The 20,840-nt window shown below is 41.6% G+C and overlaps 2 protein-coding genes across 2 annotated transcripts; one reads left to right on the top strand and one right to left on the bottom strand.

Annotated features, from left to right (window-relative positions):
* Nucleotides 1–56: 56 nt before the first annotated feature.
* On the bottom strand, nt 57–4,772 carry LOC137294223 (protein obstructor-E-like). The gene is made up of 4 exons (XM_067825222.1): nt 4,666–4,772; nt 2,927–3,080; nt 2,287–2,426; nt 57–414 (listed from the first exon to the last, which is right to left on the bottom strand). The coding sequence occupies exons 1-4, from the start codon at nt 4,703–4,705 to the stop codon at nt 338–340; spliced, it is 411 nt and encodes a 136-aa protein (XP_067681323.1). The 5' UTR covers nt 4,706–4,772; the 3' UTR covers nt 57–337.
* Nucleotides 4,773–7,940: 3,168 nt separating this feature from the next.
* On the top strand, nt 7,941–20,139 carry LOC137294201 (testis-specific serine/threonine-protein kinase 1-like). Its single transcript, XM_067825201.1, has 12 exons — nt 7,941–10,182; nt 11,336–11,443; nt 11,712–11,911; nt 12,331–12,386; nt 12,908–13,040; nt 13,591–13,709; nt 14,730–14,863; nt 15,723–15,933; nt 16,783–17,018; nt 17,792–18,040; nt 18,509–18,645; nt 19,850–20,139. The coding sequence occupies exons 1-12, from the start codon at nt 9,904–9,906 to the stop codon at nt 20,055–20,057; spliced, it is 2,070 nt and encodes a 689-aa protein (XP_067681302.1). The 5' UTR covers nt 7,941–9,903; the 3' UTR covers nt 20,058–20,139.
* The last annotated feature ends 701 nt before the right edge of the window (nt 20,140–20,840 follow it).

Genomic DNA, 20,840 nt, shown 5'->3' with positions numbered 1-20,840 from the left:
TGTTGAAAAGACAACAGCTGGAAATAATTTATTCTCCCCAAAATATCAAACACTTAAAAAACAACCATTTATTAGAACGACACATTACACAAACCATCATCTCGTCATTGCATGATAATTATCTACAGTACAAGATCTCGATGACCTCGCAGGAAGATTAGGCATATCAAAATTCTTTTACAAGTCTGCACTCTTATCTTATGTCATAACGTTATCGCAACACTGTCGTGCCTTTGAGCACGTGCTCAAGTTAGAACTGCGAAGTGCTAACAAAAGAAACAGAGACATTCGGAAATCTTCGTCCTAGTTAAAAAATCAGAGGCAAATCTGGGTGTCATCAGTGTTTCGTCCCGCAAGGTGGAGCCACGTGGTTCGGCCAGTCGCATGTCTTGAGTTCCTGGTTGAAGACGAGGCCTGGAGGTAGGAGCACAAAATTAGACCAGAGATAAAACAGTGCAGTATATCACTCAATTTTTGATAAGGGTAATCAGATGCGGTACGTAACGTTTCAGTCAATCAGTCTGTGTTCAGTACTTGAAAGGCCACAGGCTCATTTAGTACATTTAAGGTTTGCGTGAGCACAGAGAAGTCATATATAATTACTTTTCCTTAACCTCAGAGCAAAATAGATGTACATTGCTAGGTTCTGTAATAGTGATGTGTTAGTGACTGATAATAGTGAAATTTATTTTCTTACATTTGGATTCTTTTAATAGTGTGGCTTTAGGTATTTTGTTCGGAGAGTCGTGTAAATAGTACAGATCAGAGGGAAATGTTGTTCATCCTAAACTGTATTCATATTACACAATTGGCATGTGTTTTTCTCTTTGTATACCTGCATGCCTGCCTGTTTCAATAAATAATTCATGGGAACAGCAACGAAAATGAGAGAGCGAGCTATGCGAAACTCCTTTACGTCGATTTTTGCTAAATAGTCTTCAAAACATATATCCGATTTCCATTGATTGTAGTGTAAACATACTGTGGATAGAAGTAGTGATTCCGACCAGGATTGGCGATACATATCTTTCATTCTTTGAGTAAAAATTATGGTACACTTTGCACGGGAACATTGAACATTGTGGTCACACCGCACATAACCATCATCAGTTTTGATATCAGTCGCGCAATTTCTTTTCACGTTTTCGTCATACAGTTTCATCACATCGTAGCAGCTTTTTGGAAACCTCATCCTCGATATCTTCAGGGTATACGTTCCACTATACCCTGGACGCACCTACGGGTTGGCCCGATAATTTTATTACCTCCCTTTGCTGGTTCCGCTTTCTCACAGTAGCCAGCCAGCCGCCTTTATAACCAGGGTGCCTATATAGAGTAGAGTAGAGTATCCCTGTTATAACCGAACTTACCAGTGTCAACAAAGGTAGCAGTTGCAACTGCGAAGGTTTGCTCGCAGTGCGACTCACAATTTGGGGAGATCATACAGACAAATGTATAGGTCCGAAACCTTTTGGTTCGCTCAACTTCCCAGCGTAGACACCTGATTGGATACAAAGCCAGCCATGGGACGTAATAAATTTATCGGGCTGAGCCGTAGATGCATCCAGGGTATAGTGGAGACTTATCGGAACGTATACCCTGGAGATATCGAGGATGCGGAAACCTTTGCATGGCTGTAATCTTATCCAATATTTTATGGCTTTAATGGAGGAATAGATGAACAATGGAAATTTAAATAATTCTCCGTGCACCATCATATTACGGTTTTACAGCTAGGAACTTCTTGCACACGTATAAATGAACTCTTTCAGTGCTGTCATATTGCTGTAATTCCCATATTTCAGAGCCATATAGGACCAAATCTTCAAATTGTATGCTTAAAAGGACGTTTCGCCTCTCATAGTTTTTATAGGTACCAATGAAAATATTCAGGGCTTGTACTGACGCTTGGTTTGTGTGGTTGGAGCAGGAGAGGCTGTTAGAGAAATATACGCCAAGGTACTTATAATTGGCAACTTATTCCCCTTTGTGAGTGAGTTTAGTTTTACGCCGCACTCAGCTATATTCCAGCTATATGGCGACTGTCTGTAAATAATCGAGTCTGGACCAGACAATCCAGTGATCAACCAAATGGGTCTTTAGTTGTTAACCTCTTTGAGAGTTGTCTTAGATAAATATCCTTCGGAACGCGACCCCATGTTGTGTTATCTATAACTGCACTAATACGCTATTACCGTAAATCTCGAAAGTCCAGGGGATAAAGTCAAAGGTCTACTTCCTTAACAGTTTCTCAGTTGAAACATGTATCACATTATTCGTGCTTACTTTCAGGACAGAGGTCGTGACCGAAGAAGACTTCCCCCATGCAGGTGTAGTAGGAACGACACCCGTCGTCCACGTAAACACCGTCGTCCTTGCCAGTACAGTCACGTGACACCCCACACGGTGGCGCTACAGCACTTGGGCTGGAAGGTGAAGCAATAACGTTAAGAACGATGTTTTTTATTTTGTTTATTATGCCATCTTTTTAACTGTTGTCTGTATACTCTGTCTGAACAAAACAGTAACGTGATTCGCATCAAGGGCATCGATCTAATTTATGTAGATACGTGTACTATGACGAGTATCAGCTACGTCACCAAGCTGGACCTATCTGTTTAACCCCTCGCTAGCATGGGCTGCTGGGGACATAGTACCTACTGGGAATCCCTTCTGGTTCTCAATATTGAGCGGGTGAGTTGGATTATACTCCATTTTTAGCAATATCCCAGCAATATTACTTCGTAGAAATCAGAAACGGGCATCACACATTGTACCAATGGGGGAATCGAACCGTGGCCTTTGACGTAACGAGCATACGCTTTTAAACACTAGGCCACCCCACAAAACTTGACATCCCAAAGTGCATCGGCTGCAAAAAGCAGTTCCATCCATCCCATCATGCAAACTGTTTTCTGTAACATACCTATCGCAGATGCCAGTCTTGGAGTTGAATACCAGCCCATTGTGGCAGAATTTCACTTCCGGTTTGCCGCCATGACAGACAGTGAAGGAACGACAACTCTTCTCATACACTCCGTCGGTCAATGTCGAGCAGTTGACCGCTTCAGCAACGTTGGCTACAACATGGAATGGAGGTGTAGACGAACAGTTGCTGCCATCGGTAGAGATGGGAAACCTGACGAATGGTGATACACTGGTAGCAGTACTCAAGAAACATGTAAGTGTGAGTATTACTATAAAGCTTACTGTAGGTGTATTTGATAGCATTTTGGTTTGGACGGGAACAGGTTTAATTTTGTAAAACATGGAGACTTGAAGGTTTGATTGGTTGTAACCGAACAAAATGGCCATAGATATTAAGCAATAAATAAAATGTCTTGGATCAAGGGTAGCCTTTGATTACCATTTTCAAATAATTAAGCAAAGGCCCAAAACGACTACCTTTTACAAGGCCGAGAGCAAACATGTGTATACTTATATAAAGGAAATTATAGTGTCGACATCTGTGGCGCCGATATTTAGCGTCAGGGGGTTTGAACTGGACAGGGCATATAATCTGTCTTAAGTCAAGACGCATGTTGATGTCAATCACACCAAAACTGCATGTTATATATACTACCCATCAAAAGTTTAGGCTCACTTAAAGCATTCACTATTTGTGATGTACTAGTATATATATGTGGTTACATCGAGGACGAATTATTCCACTAACTTGTGGAATCCAACTGCAGGTGAAATGCACGAGGATCATGTACCGACCTTTGAAAAGCATGTGCAAACAGCTGCGTTTCTATGTCAAGTTTTGTTCTGAATTAGCCCATTTTCTCTCAGTTTTATCATTTACTGAACTCATGACAATAATATTTTCAGCGTTACGAATTTCGTTTTACAATACATAAGTTCATGTATAAACAGTACATTTAAACAGTATGGGATAGTTGTTAGTTTAGCAAAATCTAACTTAGAACAATTGACTGAAGAAAGTGGCTACATTTACACTAGTGTGTCTAAACTTTTGATGGGTAGTATACTTACATACTAATAGTTCTATAGCGTTAATATCAAGCATGACTGCTCAAAGGTGTTTTGTTTTTCACGCAATCATGGGAAGTCAATCCCGACTGCACATCGTTTTTTCAGTCTCTGTCTTTTCCATCCCTTACGAGATACCCATTCCCAGCTGGTGGACTGGGACACATAGTCACGGTACTTTGTCCATGTTTACTGTTTGCTGTACCTGCAACTAGGTGTTTGCGCGTATACATGTGGTCTCCATCTGGTCATAAACCATACGGAGACATGGGTTCTTTTAAGTGCACAGGATTGTCTAGCATACATTAGGGGTTATGACAACACAACCACACATTAAGTTGGGAATAAGAAAAGACAACTGATTTTACACAAACTTCCATTATTGACACGTCCGTTATCTAAGTTATGAATATATCATAACAAATCCTCGTCACATTGAACCCCAGTCTGTGATTGATGGTATCTGTGTTTAAAAAATAGATTATAACGTATTTCAAACAAGTGCAAGATATGTTTTCTTCATTCCTTAAAGTGTTGAGTATACCCCGTACACAGCAATAACCCCTTGTGAATAGTTATTATAAACTGTCTTCCATACGTTTCGTTAACCAAATTCTTGCTCCATGTGAAACCTACATAAACACACCCTACATTTCACCATACACTCACCAAGTACTAGGGTCACCAATGCCGACAGCAGGGTGTACATCGTCGTCTCCCTTCGTCCACACAAAAGACTCTGACCTTGGTCAGTGGGTTCTCCACGTATCTTAAAGGTACACTCCCCACGTGTTTATGTAGTCAAGTACTCTGGTTTAAGTAAGTGAGGGAATGTTATTTTATGCCGTAGTGGACCACCTCAGCTGTGCAAATTATCGAGAGAGAGATAGAGAGAGAGAGAGAGAGAGAGAGAGAGAGAAAGCGTTAGTTTAATTGAAGTTGTCACAATCGGGGGGTTTCAAACTTAAATCTCAAATTTTTCGACACCTGCAAGTTTTAAAAAGGCAGCGATGCAACACTCATAGTCGCCAGGTGAGCACTAGCATATCCAGTAGGTATGCATATCTTCTCAGCGAGAGGATGGTCGGCTGTTCGATCCCCTGTCATATACAATGATGTTAATGATTGGTACCTCTCGTTACCCTGCCTTCCCCCCGGCATCGAGTCAACACACAACATAACGGAGTCATTATGCTGTGTCAGGGCTTAACTGCGCCATGTGACATCTGCCGGACTAGAACAGTCACTGACATCGATGCGTGACCGAATGTTATATGCAAGGCATTTAAAGCATTAATGAATAAATCACTCTCCTCGCAGTCATTATAAATCATGATATCAGTGTCTCCATGTTTTAAATATCACAGTTTTTGCTCTGGGGCTTTAACTCTGAAAGCTCGTTATGTTTTACTTCAAAGTTCCCTGAATTTACATTGGGTACTTTTGCTTCTTGAAACTATGCACAACCAAATACATCGAGTTGTAAAAAAAGGAAATGACTAATTAAGGACGCTAGTATTATGTTCGAAACAGCCATATTTCGGTAGATCAATATTCGATACAATTGTTTTAACAGTGGTTAGTGGACTCTGGTCTCTTCTCTTATTCGATGAGGAAAACAAGAAAAATCAAGTCACCTTGCTAGTTAAAAGGTCTAAAATTACTCGGAAGCATATTTTAGGTAGTGAAATCATTTTACAGGTTCGACCCTTTGCCACATTAACGCCAGGCAATACTCCTTTAACAACACGCCAGTCGAGATGTAGAGGTCATTGTGGTTGGGGTATCTAGACTATCAGCAATGACCAGTGGTATGATACGCCCACATCAGTTGTGGATTCCATACAATGCCGGGATGCACAACACCATTTACACGTACCCATGGATTTGTTCCCTGGCTTGACGTGGAATGCTGTTAATCGTATTGTATAAAGTTGAACCCACCCAGTCCAGAATATGCCATATTCAAATGTCCATTTTTAAAAATATCACTGTTAACAAATCATCGGTGTGTGTGCTACTCCGGTCAGTTCAGTAAGCATGAGGTCAAGACATGTCTCCAGATAATGCATGCATAAGGGGAATCAAACAAAGGCCAAAGTAAAATTTAAGTAAAGTGTGTGTGTGTGTGTGTGTGTGTGTGTGTGTGTGTGTGTGTGTGTGTGTGTGTGTGTGTGTGTGTGTGTGTGTGTGTGTGTGTGTGTGTGTGTATCTTATATTCTCAGTAAAATGTAGTTTCTCATGCTTTTGGTGTTGAGTCCCAGTCAGCTTAGCTCACCAGTTTAAGATAACAGTTGATTTCAGCTGGATGGCACTCATTGATAACCGCATCTGGTCCCTTTTGATTAACCTTGGCCCAAGGGAGATCATCCCCAACAGCAAGGAATATCACACTACCGAGTTGTCTCTCCCTGTATTTCATTGCCCGTTAATAGTAATCAAGTGTCGGCACTGTGGCTCTAATCTTCTTTTCTTTGAAGGGCATTTAGAAGTGAAATACATAAGAATGAAGATTTTTATGGATATCAACTTCTTTATATTGTGTTCTCATATAAAGAAGTTGATATCCATAAAAATCTTCATTCTAATCTTCTTTTGTCGACTCCCTCAGTTATATGCACAATATGCACACCAGTCACTGACATACCATGGGAATGTCCGTATAGTCGCCGGTGACGGACGATGGCTAGTGACGCCTACAATCCACCTACCAACATAAACAGTTTTAGCAGCCTGAGGTATTTTGGTGAGATGCTACTGCTAAACAAAGAAGAAACTGATATCACATTCGAATGGAACAAGACTTTATGTCGGAACTTATTTTAATCGGTAGTCCAAAAGCACTTCGGTTATTCAGAGATGATAAATGTAACACGCATGCACGCATGCACTCATGCACTCACACTCAGTCGGTCAACTGATCAGTTGATCGAATCCAATTAAAAAAACCCAAATCAAATCAATCAAAACCTATTCACATGAACAGTTAGTCCCTTCAGTCATATGCACCATCTACTTTTACCATGGATTAAATGACTAAATCAGAACTAAAGTGGTTATCTGGCAGAGGCAAGCATGTAGACATCATAACGATCAACTACCCCCCTGAACAGGTAAACTCTTTCCGTGGTCGGGTCAGCTCTCAGCCAGAATTATACATTTCCGATATAGGTTGCAAGCGACACTGGATTGTGTGGTCGGAGTCGTGATGGTCTGTCTACCAATCATCATCACCGACTTGTTTCAGGCGCTGACATGATAATCCAGTAAACAAGGTCAGTCACTAACTTGACACGTTCAATCAAATATATTCTGTTTTTCAAAATGATTAGACAGGTAAATTCGTGAAATCACTCGATGTCACTTTTACTTTACAAAATGAGTAATATTTGTGAAAATGCAATGACGTGTATGTTTTTCGAACAAGCCTAATTGGACACAAAATCATGATACGGGTAAACAATGGTGTTAGTCCTAATCCCATGGGGACCTTATCCTGTGAACTGATCGAGTGAAAATAAAACAAGATATCATTACTGAGCAGGCAAAGACAAGGCTGTACTCTACTGTACTACTGCACTATAGTGTAGTGGTTAGCATGTTGGCCCCTCATGCCAATAACCCGGGTTCGAATCCCGATGGAGACACCAAAGAGTTTTGACATTACACTCTACATTACACTCAATCCATCCAGGTGTTTAAAATGGGTTCCTGAGAAGCGCATTTACGGGCCTATAAGGCTGCACGAAGCGCTTAGTGATCAATGGTCGAATGCCCAGATAGACCACGATTTTTTATTGTCACCTGAAATCTTGTGTTTTGTTCTTATTCCATACAGATATAGCCGGATATAGCTGAAAATATAAACTTGTCAATTTTTAACACTGTGAGCTTTTACGATAAAATATTTTATTAAACAAAATTTAAACCAACTGTTTTAGCAGAATGAGAGTGTGTACACCGTGGGTCACTGAAGATCGATTCTAACCCAAATCCTCACGGGTCGTCACGATGACAACGTGGTCACTGGAGGGCGTGTCCGAGTTTTGCTGTACATTTTGCTCTTCGTGCCTGATTCCACTACAACAGTTACTGGCGATCGTCTAGCAGATTTTATAACCGCTTCTTTCAATCTTGTCAACACTGTCTTCACTTCGTCAAATTACGATTTTACCGAATGAAGTCAGTTATTCTGGGTCAGAAACAATCCACGCCTACTAGGTACGTTTACGTGCCATCATCGGAATATATCAATAGTTTATAGTGCAAGCTTACTGAGATATATGCCGTCATCGGAATAAATCAATAGTTTATAGTGCAAGCTTACTGAGATACATGCCGTCATCGGAATAAATCAATAGTTTATAGTGCAGACTTACTGAGATACATGCCGTCATCGGAATATATCAATAATTTATCGTGCAGACTTACTGAGATACATGCCATCATCGGAATAAATCAATAGTTTATAGTGCAGACTTGCTGAGATACATGCCGTCATCGGAATATATCAATAATTTATCGTGCAGACTTACTGAGATACATGCCATCATCGGAATAAATCAATAGTTTATAGTTCAGGCTTACTGAGATACATGCCGTCATCGGAATAAATCAATAGTTTATCGTGCAGACTTACTGAGATACATGCCGTCATCGGAATAAATCAATAGTTTATAGTGCAAGCTTACTGAGATGCATGCCGTCATCGGAATAAATCAATAGGTTATCGTGCAGACTTACTGAGATACATGCCGTCATCGGAATAAATCAATAGTTTATAGTGCAACCTTACTGAGATATATGCCGTCATCGGAATATATCAATAGTTTATCGTGCAGACTTACTGAGATACATGCCGTCATCGGAATAAATCAATAGTTTATAGTGCAGGCTTACTGAGATGCATGCCATCACCGGAATAAATCAATAGTTTATAGTGCAACCTTGCTGAGATACATGCCATCATCGGAATAAATCAATAGTTTATAGTTCAGGCTTACTGAAATACATGCCGTCATCGGAATAAATCAATAGTTTATAGCGCAACCTTACTGGGGTACACGCCATCATCGGAATAAATCAATAGTTTATAGTGCAGGCTTACTGAGATACATGCCATCACCGGAATAAATCAATAGTTTATAGTGCAACCTTACTGAGATACATGCCATCACCGGAATAAATCAATTGTTTATAGTGCAACCTTACTGAGATACATGCCGTCATCGGAATAAATCAATAGTTTATAGTGCAGGCTTACTGAGATACATGCCGTCATCGGAGTAAATCAACAGTTTATAGTGCAGGCTTACTGAGATACATGCCGTCATTGGAATAAATCAATAGTTTATAGTGCAGGCTTACTGACATACCATGCCTGATACCATTATACTGACGTTGAAAACACGAACCAAACCCGCAAATACTCGTTTGAATTTGAAAACCGAAATACAGATTTTAGCAAATAAAACCCGTAAATTATGATGAAGTAATATGAGAAATAAATAGGGCCATCTACGTTGTATCGAATATCGAGTCATTTACAGTGATGTATTTTGTTTGAAATATATCCGGATACTATGAGGGGTCGTTAAAACGGGACATCATCAGTATAAATAATTAACATTAGAGGTTTGTTATGGATTTTTAACGCAGGGGGTTGTAGCTGAAGGATCGCATTATGGAAGTATTTACGGGCCGTGAAGTGCTCCACTGTGGGAGTTCGCATATCACTGGCGGTGCGCCAAGTGACAACATTGTCAGTGCGTCACAACAAGGTGACGTCACAAACACCCTGACGTCATAATCAACGAAGCGCAATCAGCCATGGCAGGATAGCGAAAAGACCTGTAGAGATGTAACTGCAATGAAATTTGACCACAGGTTGAGAAACAATACCTTCAAATGGCAACGAATACAAGTAAGCTACCTTACAATCGTAAGGTGAATGCACCAGCGCCCCATGGGACAAAGAAAAGACAACTCTTCGCGTGTAGGTCCCAGACCGCCAAAGAAGCTGAGAGTGAGATTGTAAAGACTGAGTGCCTGAGCCGAGGGTACAGGCTCCTGGGTAAGACTTTGGGGGAAGGGGCGTACGCCAAGGTCAGTCTCGCTGAAGTCTCGGCAGCCAGACTCGCTCGATGCAAGGGACTGTCTGACAGTCTGGACAGCAGCAACCCTTTGGTAAGTCAACTTTTGTCGTCAATAGTTCCACCAAAGACGTATATTCGTGAATATGCGTCTTTGGTTCCACTGTTAATGGGGCCGTGGGGAAGTCCTGTTATGAAAGCGTTTGCTCGTCACGCCGAAGACTCGGGTTCGATTCCACACATGGGTAAAATATCTGGTGTCCCCTGCCGTGATATTGCTAGAATATTGCTAAGGGCGGCATAAAACTAAACTAACTCCGTCACACCAGTGTAAAACCAATTGTTATACATTGATATGTTTGGGCGAAGCGTGCATTGCTGATAACTGCAATTATAATTTAACATTAACTTACGGATGTCTTTTTCATATCCAATGAAATGGCACATTGGCTAATATTTTCGAAAATTATGAAGAATAAAGGATGTGTTTCTGAAAGAAAAAATGTTGCGGTATACGTAAAAAGGTTTTCCTTACGGTAGAAAAAAAATTACACTTGTGTGAATACATTTACAGCATTCTAGTTTTAGGATAGCGCATCCATACGTGACACAATGCGTGCTATTTACACCCATTCATGAAATATATACTGAAGGGCAAAAGGAAATATACCTCAGATTTGCATTTGACATATTTGATTTTAACATTTAACATATACTGAAATGTTAGAAATGTACAACGGTTGCTTAGTACACCAACAAAAAATGTTCTTTATTACAACTTTTGGTATTCGTTTTGGTCACATAAATCCTACGAATGCTCACAATAAAAATGTGTACCTGAAATGTGATATTGAGAATTATTGTTTATCAGTAATATCGTTCTTTTCTACCTGTATTTGTAAACGCAATCAGATCATGTAATGTTAATAATATATATCTGAAAAATGATAAAATAATAATACTTAGTTCTTGTATACATGTACTATATACTAATTCCGCATTTTGAATTATTGTAATTCGTTCAAAACGGTTCCATACTGAGCACCTAGTATTGTGCTGCAGTAATGTTGTTGTTGTCAGCTACTTTCATTTGCTTTACTGTTAGAGTGACAGCCAATGATTGAAATACTACCTCAAAGAGTTACATCCATCTCGCTTTCCTGTTGTGCCAATATTTAATACAGGGGTCATTGTAGCTGACATGTATGACACTCGCTCAGTTCCGCGCCTGTATGTCCGTATCTTAGGTTGCCATCAAGGTGATCAACAAGAAGCTTGTGCCGAAAGAATTCCTTAGGAAGTTTCTTCCACGTGAACTTGACAACCACTCCACGCTCCCCCATCACCCACACGTGGTAAGTATAATACTCCAGCTTTCTCTCAACATCCAAATATGGGGAGTACTTGATATATACCGCTCCAAGAAAAACTTCCATCCAAATATGATGAGTACTTGGTGTGTCCGCTCCAAGAACCCCATCCATCCAAAAGTGGTGAGTACTTAGTGTATGCCGCTCCAAGAACCCATTCCATACAAATGTGGTGAATAGAACTCCACTCTTCCATTTAATAAAAAAATGCAAAATGAAAGACATTTTCCGCGGTCACATTAACGTGTCCCAGGTCCAAGTGTTTGAGAACTTCTCCACGGCCGACCAAGTGTACCTCGTCCTCGAGTACTGCGAGAAGGGGGACCTGCTGGACATGATTAACAGGAACATCAGCAACAACCAACATGGCATCGGCGAGGACCTGACGAAGAAGATCTTCAAACAGATGAGCCAGGGAGTGCTACACATGCACAACAACGCCATCGTGCACAGGTAGGTTGTTTCACTCACATTTACAGACCTGGGCCCCGTCCCTCAAGGTGATCGTAGCGCTACGATAGCCGTAAGTCTATGTAAAAATATGGGAGTTACCACTGTCTTAGCGCTTCGATCGCTTTGAGGAATGGGACCCTGCATGTAACGTCACTGAGGACTGGTAGGTGGATTTCATTACATGTCCCTATTAAATCGATGCTAGTGAAGTAAACACTGCAAGGATGATTTGAAAATGTATTCTGAAGACACACAAATTTACAGGATGGGCTAGTCCAATACTTTATGTCACAGAATGGCCAGTATATATTCAAGACAAGCAAAGCTAACTTTTTACAAGGGTACCCAACAGCTTGGATAACAGAATCGTCATAGCGCTGAACCTCTGATGGACGCCCTTGTGTGTTTTTTGTCTTCAGAGATCTGAAGTGCGAGAACATCCTCATCACATCTGGTATGACAGTTAAAATAACAGGTATGTCTTTATACACTTCTGCCATGAGGTACTGATTTTTTTCGAAAGAAATATTGTCTTCTACAGACCTTCCGATACAGCCATGGTCTAGGTTAAGAACACAGTTAGAATTGGTTTTCATGCATTAATGCTTGTCTTCAGAAGAGACTAACAGTATCTAGAAGTGGAGATAGTCCACTTAATGCCATGTCATCTCATCCCAACAGGTGATCACTGCTAGTGACTTCGTTGATTCCGTCGATCGTTGATCGTATCAGTCACTGGCTTGTCTGGTCCGGACATTTAAAGTATATTTACCATATTTCGTAGTATCGTAAGTGACCTCACAGTATCTGAGTCAGGTTTAGACAATCCAATGAATGACATGATCTAAGATACACGTGGTTGAGTATGATGACACGAAATCGACCATTTTACAGAACGTGATACAAGGTTTCACAAACTGTCGTCATTTAACTGGAATACCGCTCAAATATTGCATTTTATTGTTAAAAAAATCTTTTGCCATGCTTTCATTGCAGATTTCGGATTTTCCTGCCGCTTCCAAGACCGGAACCTGCTTCTGAAGACTTCCTGTGGGTCATATGCGTACACGGCACCGGAAGTCATCAAGAACAAGCCGTACGACGGATACAGGGCTGATGCCTGGAGCCTGTGAGTGTGAAAAAGTGAACAGGACGTTTTCCGAACTAAGAACTATGAAAAGTATTTATGAAAATGATTATAGAATGGCCTAGGTTTCGTACGGGGTGCATCAGTGATCTATGTGGATTGTGAGCAACTTCCATGGGGATCACAGGAAATATGGAAATAACTTTATTATATATGACTGGAATTAATGAGTATATACCTTAAAGGCGGATATTGTGCTCTTCTGAATCTGGCCGCCCCCATTGTCTTGTGGTTCGAGTGTCTGCCCGGAAAGCTCAAGGTCTGTGGTTCTTTTCTAAAGATGGTACTTGTTGATACCCTGCCTAGCACTCGATATTAAAGGTAGCAAACAACTTGTCGAGTTGGTAAGGTTAAACTTCGACATGATTTGTCAGATTGATGGCACTATATGGCCGGAGATAGCAGAAGCAGTTGCAAACACAGCTGTCTCTTTGGGCCAGTGCAATAATCTTCTGACCGCGACATTAACCCCTTCTTGCCCCGCACCTCACCAACGACTGGAGGCCCCTGATGTTGATGGATGTGTTTGCAGGGGTATCATCCTGTTCGCCATGGTGAACGGCCGTCTCCCCTACAACGACAGTCAGCTCAGCGAGATGGACGAGGACATGAGAATGCAGAGGCTTAGGTTCGAGCGTAACGTCTCATTTGGTGAGTGGATATCCGCCAGCATATTTTATCATATATAGTAACCAATATATAAGGATATGAATATTTAAATACTGAGTGGTAAAATTATCGAAAAAAGGCGAGTGGACTCGACTGAGACTAAGACGGCTATCAGTTGATACATGACCTCATGGTGCATGTTGGTTTGAGTCCAATCCTGGACACTCACCAGTAACTTTCACCATCACGGAAAGTTAACGATCTATCCCCTCAATAACCACGGCTTCCAGGAAAGTGGAGGTTTGACAAACGGTAGCCAACTCTGACAAGGCTTGCCTTTTGGCACAGCTTGAACGGCCGAAAGCTATTAATACCCGATACCAATAAAAGTGAGTGAGTGAGTTTAGTTTTACGCTGCACACAGCAATATTCCAGCTATATGACGTTTATCTGTAAATAATCGAGTCTTGACCACACAATCCAGGGATCAACAGCATCAGCATCGATCTGCGCAAGTGGGAACCGATGACATGTGTCAACCAAGTCAGCGAGCCTGACCACCCGATCCCATTAGTCGCCTCTTACGACAAGCGTGGGTTTTGCTGAAGACCTATTCTACCCCGGGTCCCAATAAAAGTAGTCAAATATGGCATGTGTTATGTTTGTGATTACACCTCAGTAAAGTTTTTTAGAGGTTTACTCCCACTTGGGATTCGCACCAACACTCTCAGAGTCAGAAAAGTAGGTGTAATCCCATTCATTACATCATTACATTGGCACAGGCCCTCCTGTCATTGCCAGCATTAAAGATTTTAATATATATATATATATATATATATATATATATATATATATATATATATATATATATATATATATATATATATATATAACACAATTTTGAGATGAGAGATATTGAGCTGTGAAACGTTTCAAGTTGGGGGGTCATCTCAAATATTTTATGTTTTAAAAAAAACTTTTTAAGTCTCGCAATGACACGAGGGCCTGCGGTTTTAAGCTATATCCCCTACGTGTGCGTTAATTCTCACTCCCATCCTACAGACTGCATGGTGCTAATACGGAAGATGCTTCAGTACAACCCTCTGCTCCGCCCTGCTGTGGATGAGGTGTTGGCAGACCCGTGGCTCACGGGCAAGAAGCCCATCCCCCGCCAACTCAACAAACCCAAGTGGATTGTGAGTAGCATGACGACAAATAATTATCTTTAAATAATAAGGGCAACACAAGTAGGGCCTTGGCCAAGATTTTTAAAGATCTCTTACAGCTAAGATCGTTGTAGGTTAATGTTAAGGTATGGCACTATAAAGGTTCGACGATCTATGCCCAGAGCGAGAGCTGAGGCAGTCAGATCATTCCAGACATGTGTTAGCTTCCTCTATGTTCCTTTGGTTTCCCTTTTCTGAGATTAGAGTGTGAGGGTTTAGTTCTGCGTCCCTTTTGGCAATATTCCAGGCAATATCACGGCGGGGACAGCGGAAATGAGCTCTACACATTTTACTGGAATCGAGCCCGGGTCTTCGGCGTGAATAGCGAATGCTTTAACCACTAGGCTACCACGCAGCCCCAGAGATCTTGAGACTATGTAATAAAGGGACCACACCTGTGGTATTGTGGATGTATCTCTGCCCTTTGACCGCCTGTGGTCGAGTGGATAGAGTGTCTGTCTGGAGAGCCACAGCTCGGTGGTTTAGTCCATCGGCCGTGTAATACCAAACAAAAAGGTCAATAAAAGCTAGTTTTTGTTACCTTGGCTGACAGGACTCACGGAGTTCCAATTTCACAGAGTTCCAAATTGAACTGCGTGGTGGTATATCGGTGTGGTAGTGCCATAACACCGACTTCAGTTCGGACTAGAACCACATGTACAAATGCATAGACGTTATTGCATCCGGCACGTGGTCTGGACAATCACGCAAAAAGCCATTCCACATTCCCTCGAGATATCAGTATGAATATAACTACAAGACTTTCAAATCTTCACGTAGTCCTAAGTCTCTGGTGTTGAATTTAATATTTATAATAAATATGTTTCAGAACCCGTACACTGCGAGCAAAGGGGAAGACGTTGCTCCAGAGAGGGAGAAATTGCGTGTAGATGGTGCTGCTTCCAAGAAGAGCAGTCCATTGTGTTACCATGGTGATAATCCAGAAAGAGGCCGGTCGAACTCTGCTCCAAAGTCTACTGTGACAGTCAACCAGACAATGGGAGAGACAGTGACTCTGAAGAGTCGGGGCAAAAACCAGAGTATGTGCGCTAGGGTCTGACAATGCTGACGAATGTACATCTGGGTAGGCTTAGCACTAAGCTGGGTCCCGTCTCGCATATCGCAAAGTGTGCACATAAAAAGAGCCACGAACCAGCTTAGGCTGAGCTCTAGAGTGACGTGTGACGTCATTTTATTGTGACGTCATCGTTTCTGATGACGTTTTGTAAGGATACAATGCTTCTAGGCATTCAGAGGTATTCATCACAAAGTCAAATACAAGAACGTTGGTAGGTCTACTGTCTAACACAACAAAGAAAATGGACAGGGGAACTATATTTCAGGGGGAAATAGAATATTCCCCGAAAACCACTGTTGCCGTTTTGTCATTATTTTAAACCAATGTACCTTATACTTGGAGCAGCCTGAGTCAATTTAAAAGTATCAGTGCATATGCAGCTATCTTCGTTAATTAAAAGAAGGGCGGTGGGGGTAGACAAGTTGTTAAAGCGTTCGCTCGTCACGCTGAAGACCCGGGTTCGATTACCCATATGGGTATAATATGAAGTCCATTTCTGGAGTCCCTGGCCGTAATATATGCAAAAAATCTAAAAAGCGGAGTAAAACTCAAAAAGCATGATTGATTCCATTAGCAGATTTTAAGTCAAATGTCTAAGCGTTTCTATGATAATAAATGTTATTATTTTCATGATAAAATAATATAATACAATTTAGTCGATTGGCATTTGAAACAACAACAAAGTTCGTCGTTTTAACTGAGTAAGCTGCACTCCCCTATAGCGACATCTACAGGCAGTGGTAACTCTAGATGTCCAAACCCTCGGTGACCATAGCATGTCAATCAGTTGTATGGGACGGCTGTGTTGCAGAGTTTCAAGGAACCGAGCCACGTCCTCAAACATGGCCGAAGACCGAGAAGGAGAGAAGGCAGGAAGACAAACAGCTGGTTAAAAGACGCGGCAAAACTGCCCCGCCCAGGAAGGACCAATCACAGGCCGCGGCTCGACTTACCCAGTTGTTGGAGCTGACCAAAGAGAGGGAGCCACGTCAGAAGGCGGGACAAGAACATGGTCAAAAGAGTGTGCCTCTGTGGTATGTCTACAAGGTGAGGAATATATATTCGTGTCCTGTAATTATTCATACACGTGTGACTGAATATGTAAGAACAGGAAAAGGGAACAGATATTATGTGTTGGTTCTTTGGTTTGTTGCTTATTTAAAGCCGACTTGGCAATATTCCAGCTATGTGGCGACGGTCTGTAAATACCCTTGTCTAGGCTACGAAATCCAACGATCAAGAGCATGAGCATCGAGCCACGCAGTTGGGATATGATGACCTGTCAGCGAGCCTGACCACCCGATCCCCTCAGTCGCCTCTTGCGACAAGCATGGGTCATTATAATGGGAGAGTGGGTTGGTTTTAACTCCACTTTCATTAGTCGATTTATTCCAGTTCCGTTTTATGTTATACACTTTCATAGACGGATCGGAAGGTGCAGAGTGTTTATTGAACGACCACTGAAACTCGCGCGAAAGCGGGTGAAAAGTGAACAAAATTTTGTACCATTAAAAAGCGTGGAGTCTGTACCTATCCAAAACCAATGTTGCCACACTAGAAAATGCCTGATCAGATGTCATTTTGGGGCGTTTCCATGGTAACCATATTAATTCTTCAGAGAACATGACTGCTATATGAAGGAATATCTATTCACTATGAATAGAGTCAATCATTTTGGGGTTTCGAGTCAAGAATGGCTATGGGTCCCAGTTCTTGAAGTCTGGACACAAATTCAACTTGTCGTTCCAAAGACAAAAACATTCACCTCAATGTAATTGTTAAACCATTGTACACGAGGCTGACCCTATCCGATTCTACAGATCCTTCAAAACAGCTGCAAACAGAACATATGCAGCGAAAACGCCATTAGTCAACATGGCGGCAACACGGGAAGTCGCCAGATGGTCTGCAATACAGTGCCCCCTACCGGACCCCGGAAACGGTACAAAATTTACGGGAGAGGTTCGAAGAACGGTGGAGGAGTGGTGAAGCTTCACGTGGACACCACAAAGAGTGCTCTCATGGAGAAACTTGCAAAAAGCAGCGAGACAACATCTAATGAAGAAGCCGTGAGTGAAAACATTTTTACTAAATATGTTGTAATACATGTGCTATGTGGCGTGAAGTATGTACATTCACGTCATCCTTTACTTCCTGTCTACATGAGGGTCAAGGTTATCGGAAATATGACTGTTTCATAGGTTTGTGTGCACCACGTTCTTCTTCAGCCATTAATACGTTTGGTTCTTTGTCATTTAATGGTGCCGTTAGAAATAATAACGCTATATACCGGCGTCTGTAATTAATATGGACCAGAATATCCACTGACTGACGTCATGCGCATCGATCTACATAGCTGAACCTCAGTCAGCAAGTCTGACCACTCGTGCCCATTATTCGCCTCCTACGACAAACGTGGGTTACTGAAGGTCATTTTAATCCGTTTGTCACGGGGTTCATATAAGTGTGTTTTCACAGTAACATTTAAAGACAATCACATACTATTACAGACCGTAACATGTATTTACTTTGCCCAGGGGGACGCAGCACCAGTTACCAAATCGGTCGCTTCCCAACCTCCACAAGAAAGGCACTCTCCGGCCGACAGATCCACAAGCTGCAGAGAGAGGTTCCTCCGAATTTACGGACCAAACACGCCATCATACATTAATGAGTATGTTTGATTGTATGTTGCTACTTGGCGCTATGCCAAGCAGTACGCTAGCTATTTAGCGGTCTGTAAATAATCAAGTGTGGACCAGACAAGTCAGTGACTGGCAGATATTCGCATTTATTAAAGCAGAGGGGTACGATGACAGTGTCAACAAAGTTAGCGAACCTGACCACCCAATTTCGTCAGGTGCCTTTTACAACTAGCAAATGGTTATGTAGGTTCCATAGTCAATTAATAGTTCCTGTCCAAAATAAATATTCCGATAAAAACGGGGAAAATACACAAATAGTTATATTTAAATATTAAATAAGTGATAAAATTTCATTTTCTTGTACAATATTAACTAACGCTTGTCTCAGACAGTGCATAATTTTGATGGACAAAAGGAGCTGCACATATTGAAAGGAAGCACCCTTGAGCTGGGAAATTAAGAACATGTGGAAAATCTAGCTTTGCTAGCATAGCAGTGACCCGTGACAGTCCGGGGTAGAATAGCAATCCATGCTTGCGATAAAAGGCTTGTCGTAAGGGGCGACTATAACGGGATCGAGTGATCAGGATCGCTGACATGGTTGACACATGTCATCGGTTCCCAGTTGCGCAAATCGATGCTCATGCTGTTGATCACTGGATTGTATGGTCCACACTCGATTATTTACAGACCGCCGCCATATGCCTGGAAGATTGCTGAGTGCAGCGTAAAACTAAACTCACCCATTCACTTATTTACAGCGGAAGTATTGCAGTAAGAGATAGAATGAAAATTACATAAGGTTCTGGGATGTAGGAAGGCACTGCTTGCATAGTTTCTACTGGCACTCTGGTGGACTAATGAGAAACGACATGTCCCCAGTGTGCTTGTAAATTATGTAGCCTCGATATTAAATTAACGCTTGTTTCTTAACTTGAGACCACTAACACGCAGTGAGGACAAACGAACATTCAGCTGAAAGTATTTCTCCTGGACGAGTAGCATATGAGATCTATATTTTAAGGCAGCTTTTACATATTGGCTACAAATTGGAAATTGTTCAAACTGGCAAACAATCATAGCTTGATAAATATAGTGTCTTGTTCGAGCATGACGAGGCACAAACTCGGAGGATCAGTCAAATATGGTTCATTCAAAAACGAATTTCGATGGCTTCCATCCTATCTACCCTGGATTGAGTTTACCATTTTCTCTATGACGTATTTGTTTCAGGTTTCCGCTGCCCCCTTTGATGGTTCAGCGTCTTCAGATTCAGAGCAATAACCTCAAGGGAGGTAAGAAGAAACCTTCCAGCGCCCCCGTCACCGGAAGTACTCCACCGGAAACAGAGCCACCTCCCACAGATGAATGCGCAGTCCACAAACCTAGTTCCGCTCATGTCAAACCAGTCTACAAAGTTGTTTATCACACCTCTGTATGAACCGTTATCAAAAGTGTTTTGTTGTTACTTATTTACTTGTGCATCATCGGATCAGTGCAGTAAATCCAGAGTTCTCTTTAATGTGTTTGTTTTGGGTACTTGCTTTATTAGGTACACGTGTCTTAGTTGTTACTTTGATTGCTGTTTAACTCCGCAGTCAGCAATATTCCTAGTATATTACTGCGAGCTATGAATAATCCAGTGATCATCATGAGCATCGACCTAAACAACTGGGATATGATGTGTCAACCAAGTCAGCAAGGCTGACCACACCATTTATTACTGGATATTTTTAGACTGCATATGTCCACACAACTAGTATACATGCTCACGGCATCCTGTCTTGGATCCTGCTGCTACCTCTTGGGGAAAGAGGTCATCTTAGCACCGACAAACTTTGAAACATTAAGTGCGATCGCATTTCCAACAATCAATCATAGGATGCTGCCCCGCGCAAGGGACGCAACTGTACAGAGCGAAGGCGAAGCACAACAATGCAATAATTGATGTTACTTTTTTCATGTAGACCAAACAGACAACACTTCAGCAGAGCGCAAGTAGCATATTTTTATGTGTTGTGTTTCCTTTTGCATTTGCGTGTCCCCTAATTCCAAGACAACATAAAAAGCACTGACGGTGCATTTAGCCATGCTCGTAATGTTTCCTTACGGACTAAGATGCGCATTCGTGGGGAAACATTGCTTTTGGAAGTAGAGATGCATCCACGCATCCAAGTAGAGATGGATCCAACCGACTGTAAAGGTGCATGTTATATATAGCTCC

The sequence above is a fragment of the Haliotis asinina genome, chromosome 1 (assembly GCF_037392515.1).
Source record: "Haliotis asinina isolate JCU_RB_2024 chromosome 1, JCU_Hal_asi_v2, whole genome shotgun sequence".
NCBI classification, from domain to species: domain Eukaryota; kingdom Metazoa; phylum Mollusca; class Gastropoda; order Lepetellida; family Haliotidae; genus Haliotis; species Haliotis asinina.
This window is presented reverse-complemented; position numbering and strand designations above follow the sequence as displayed.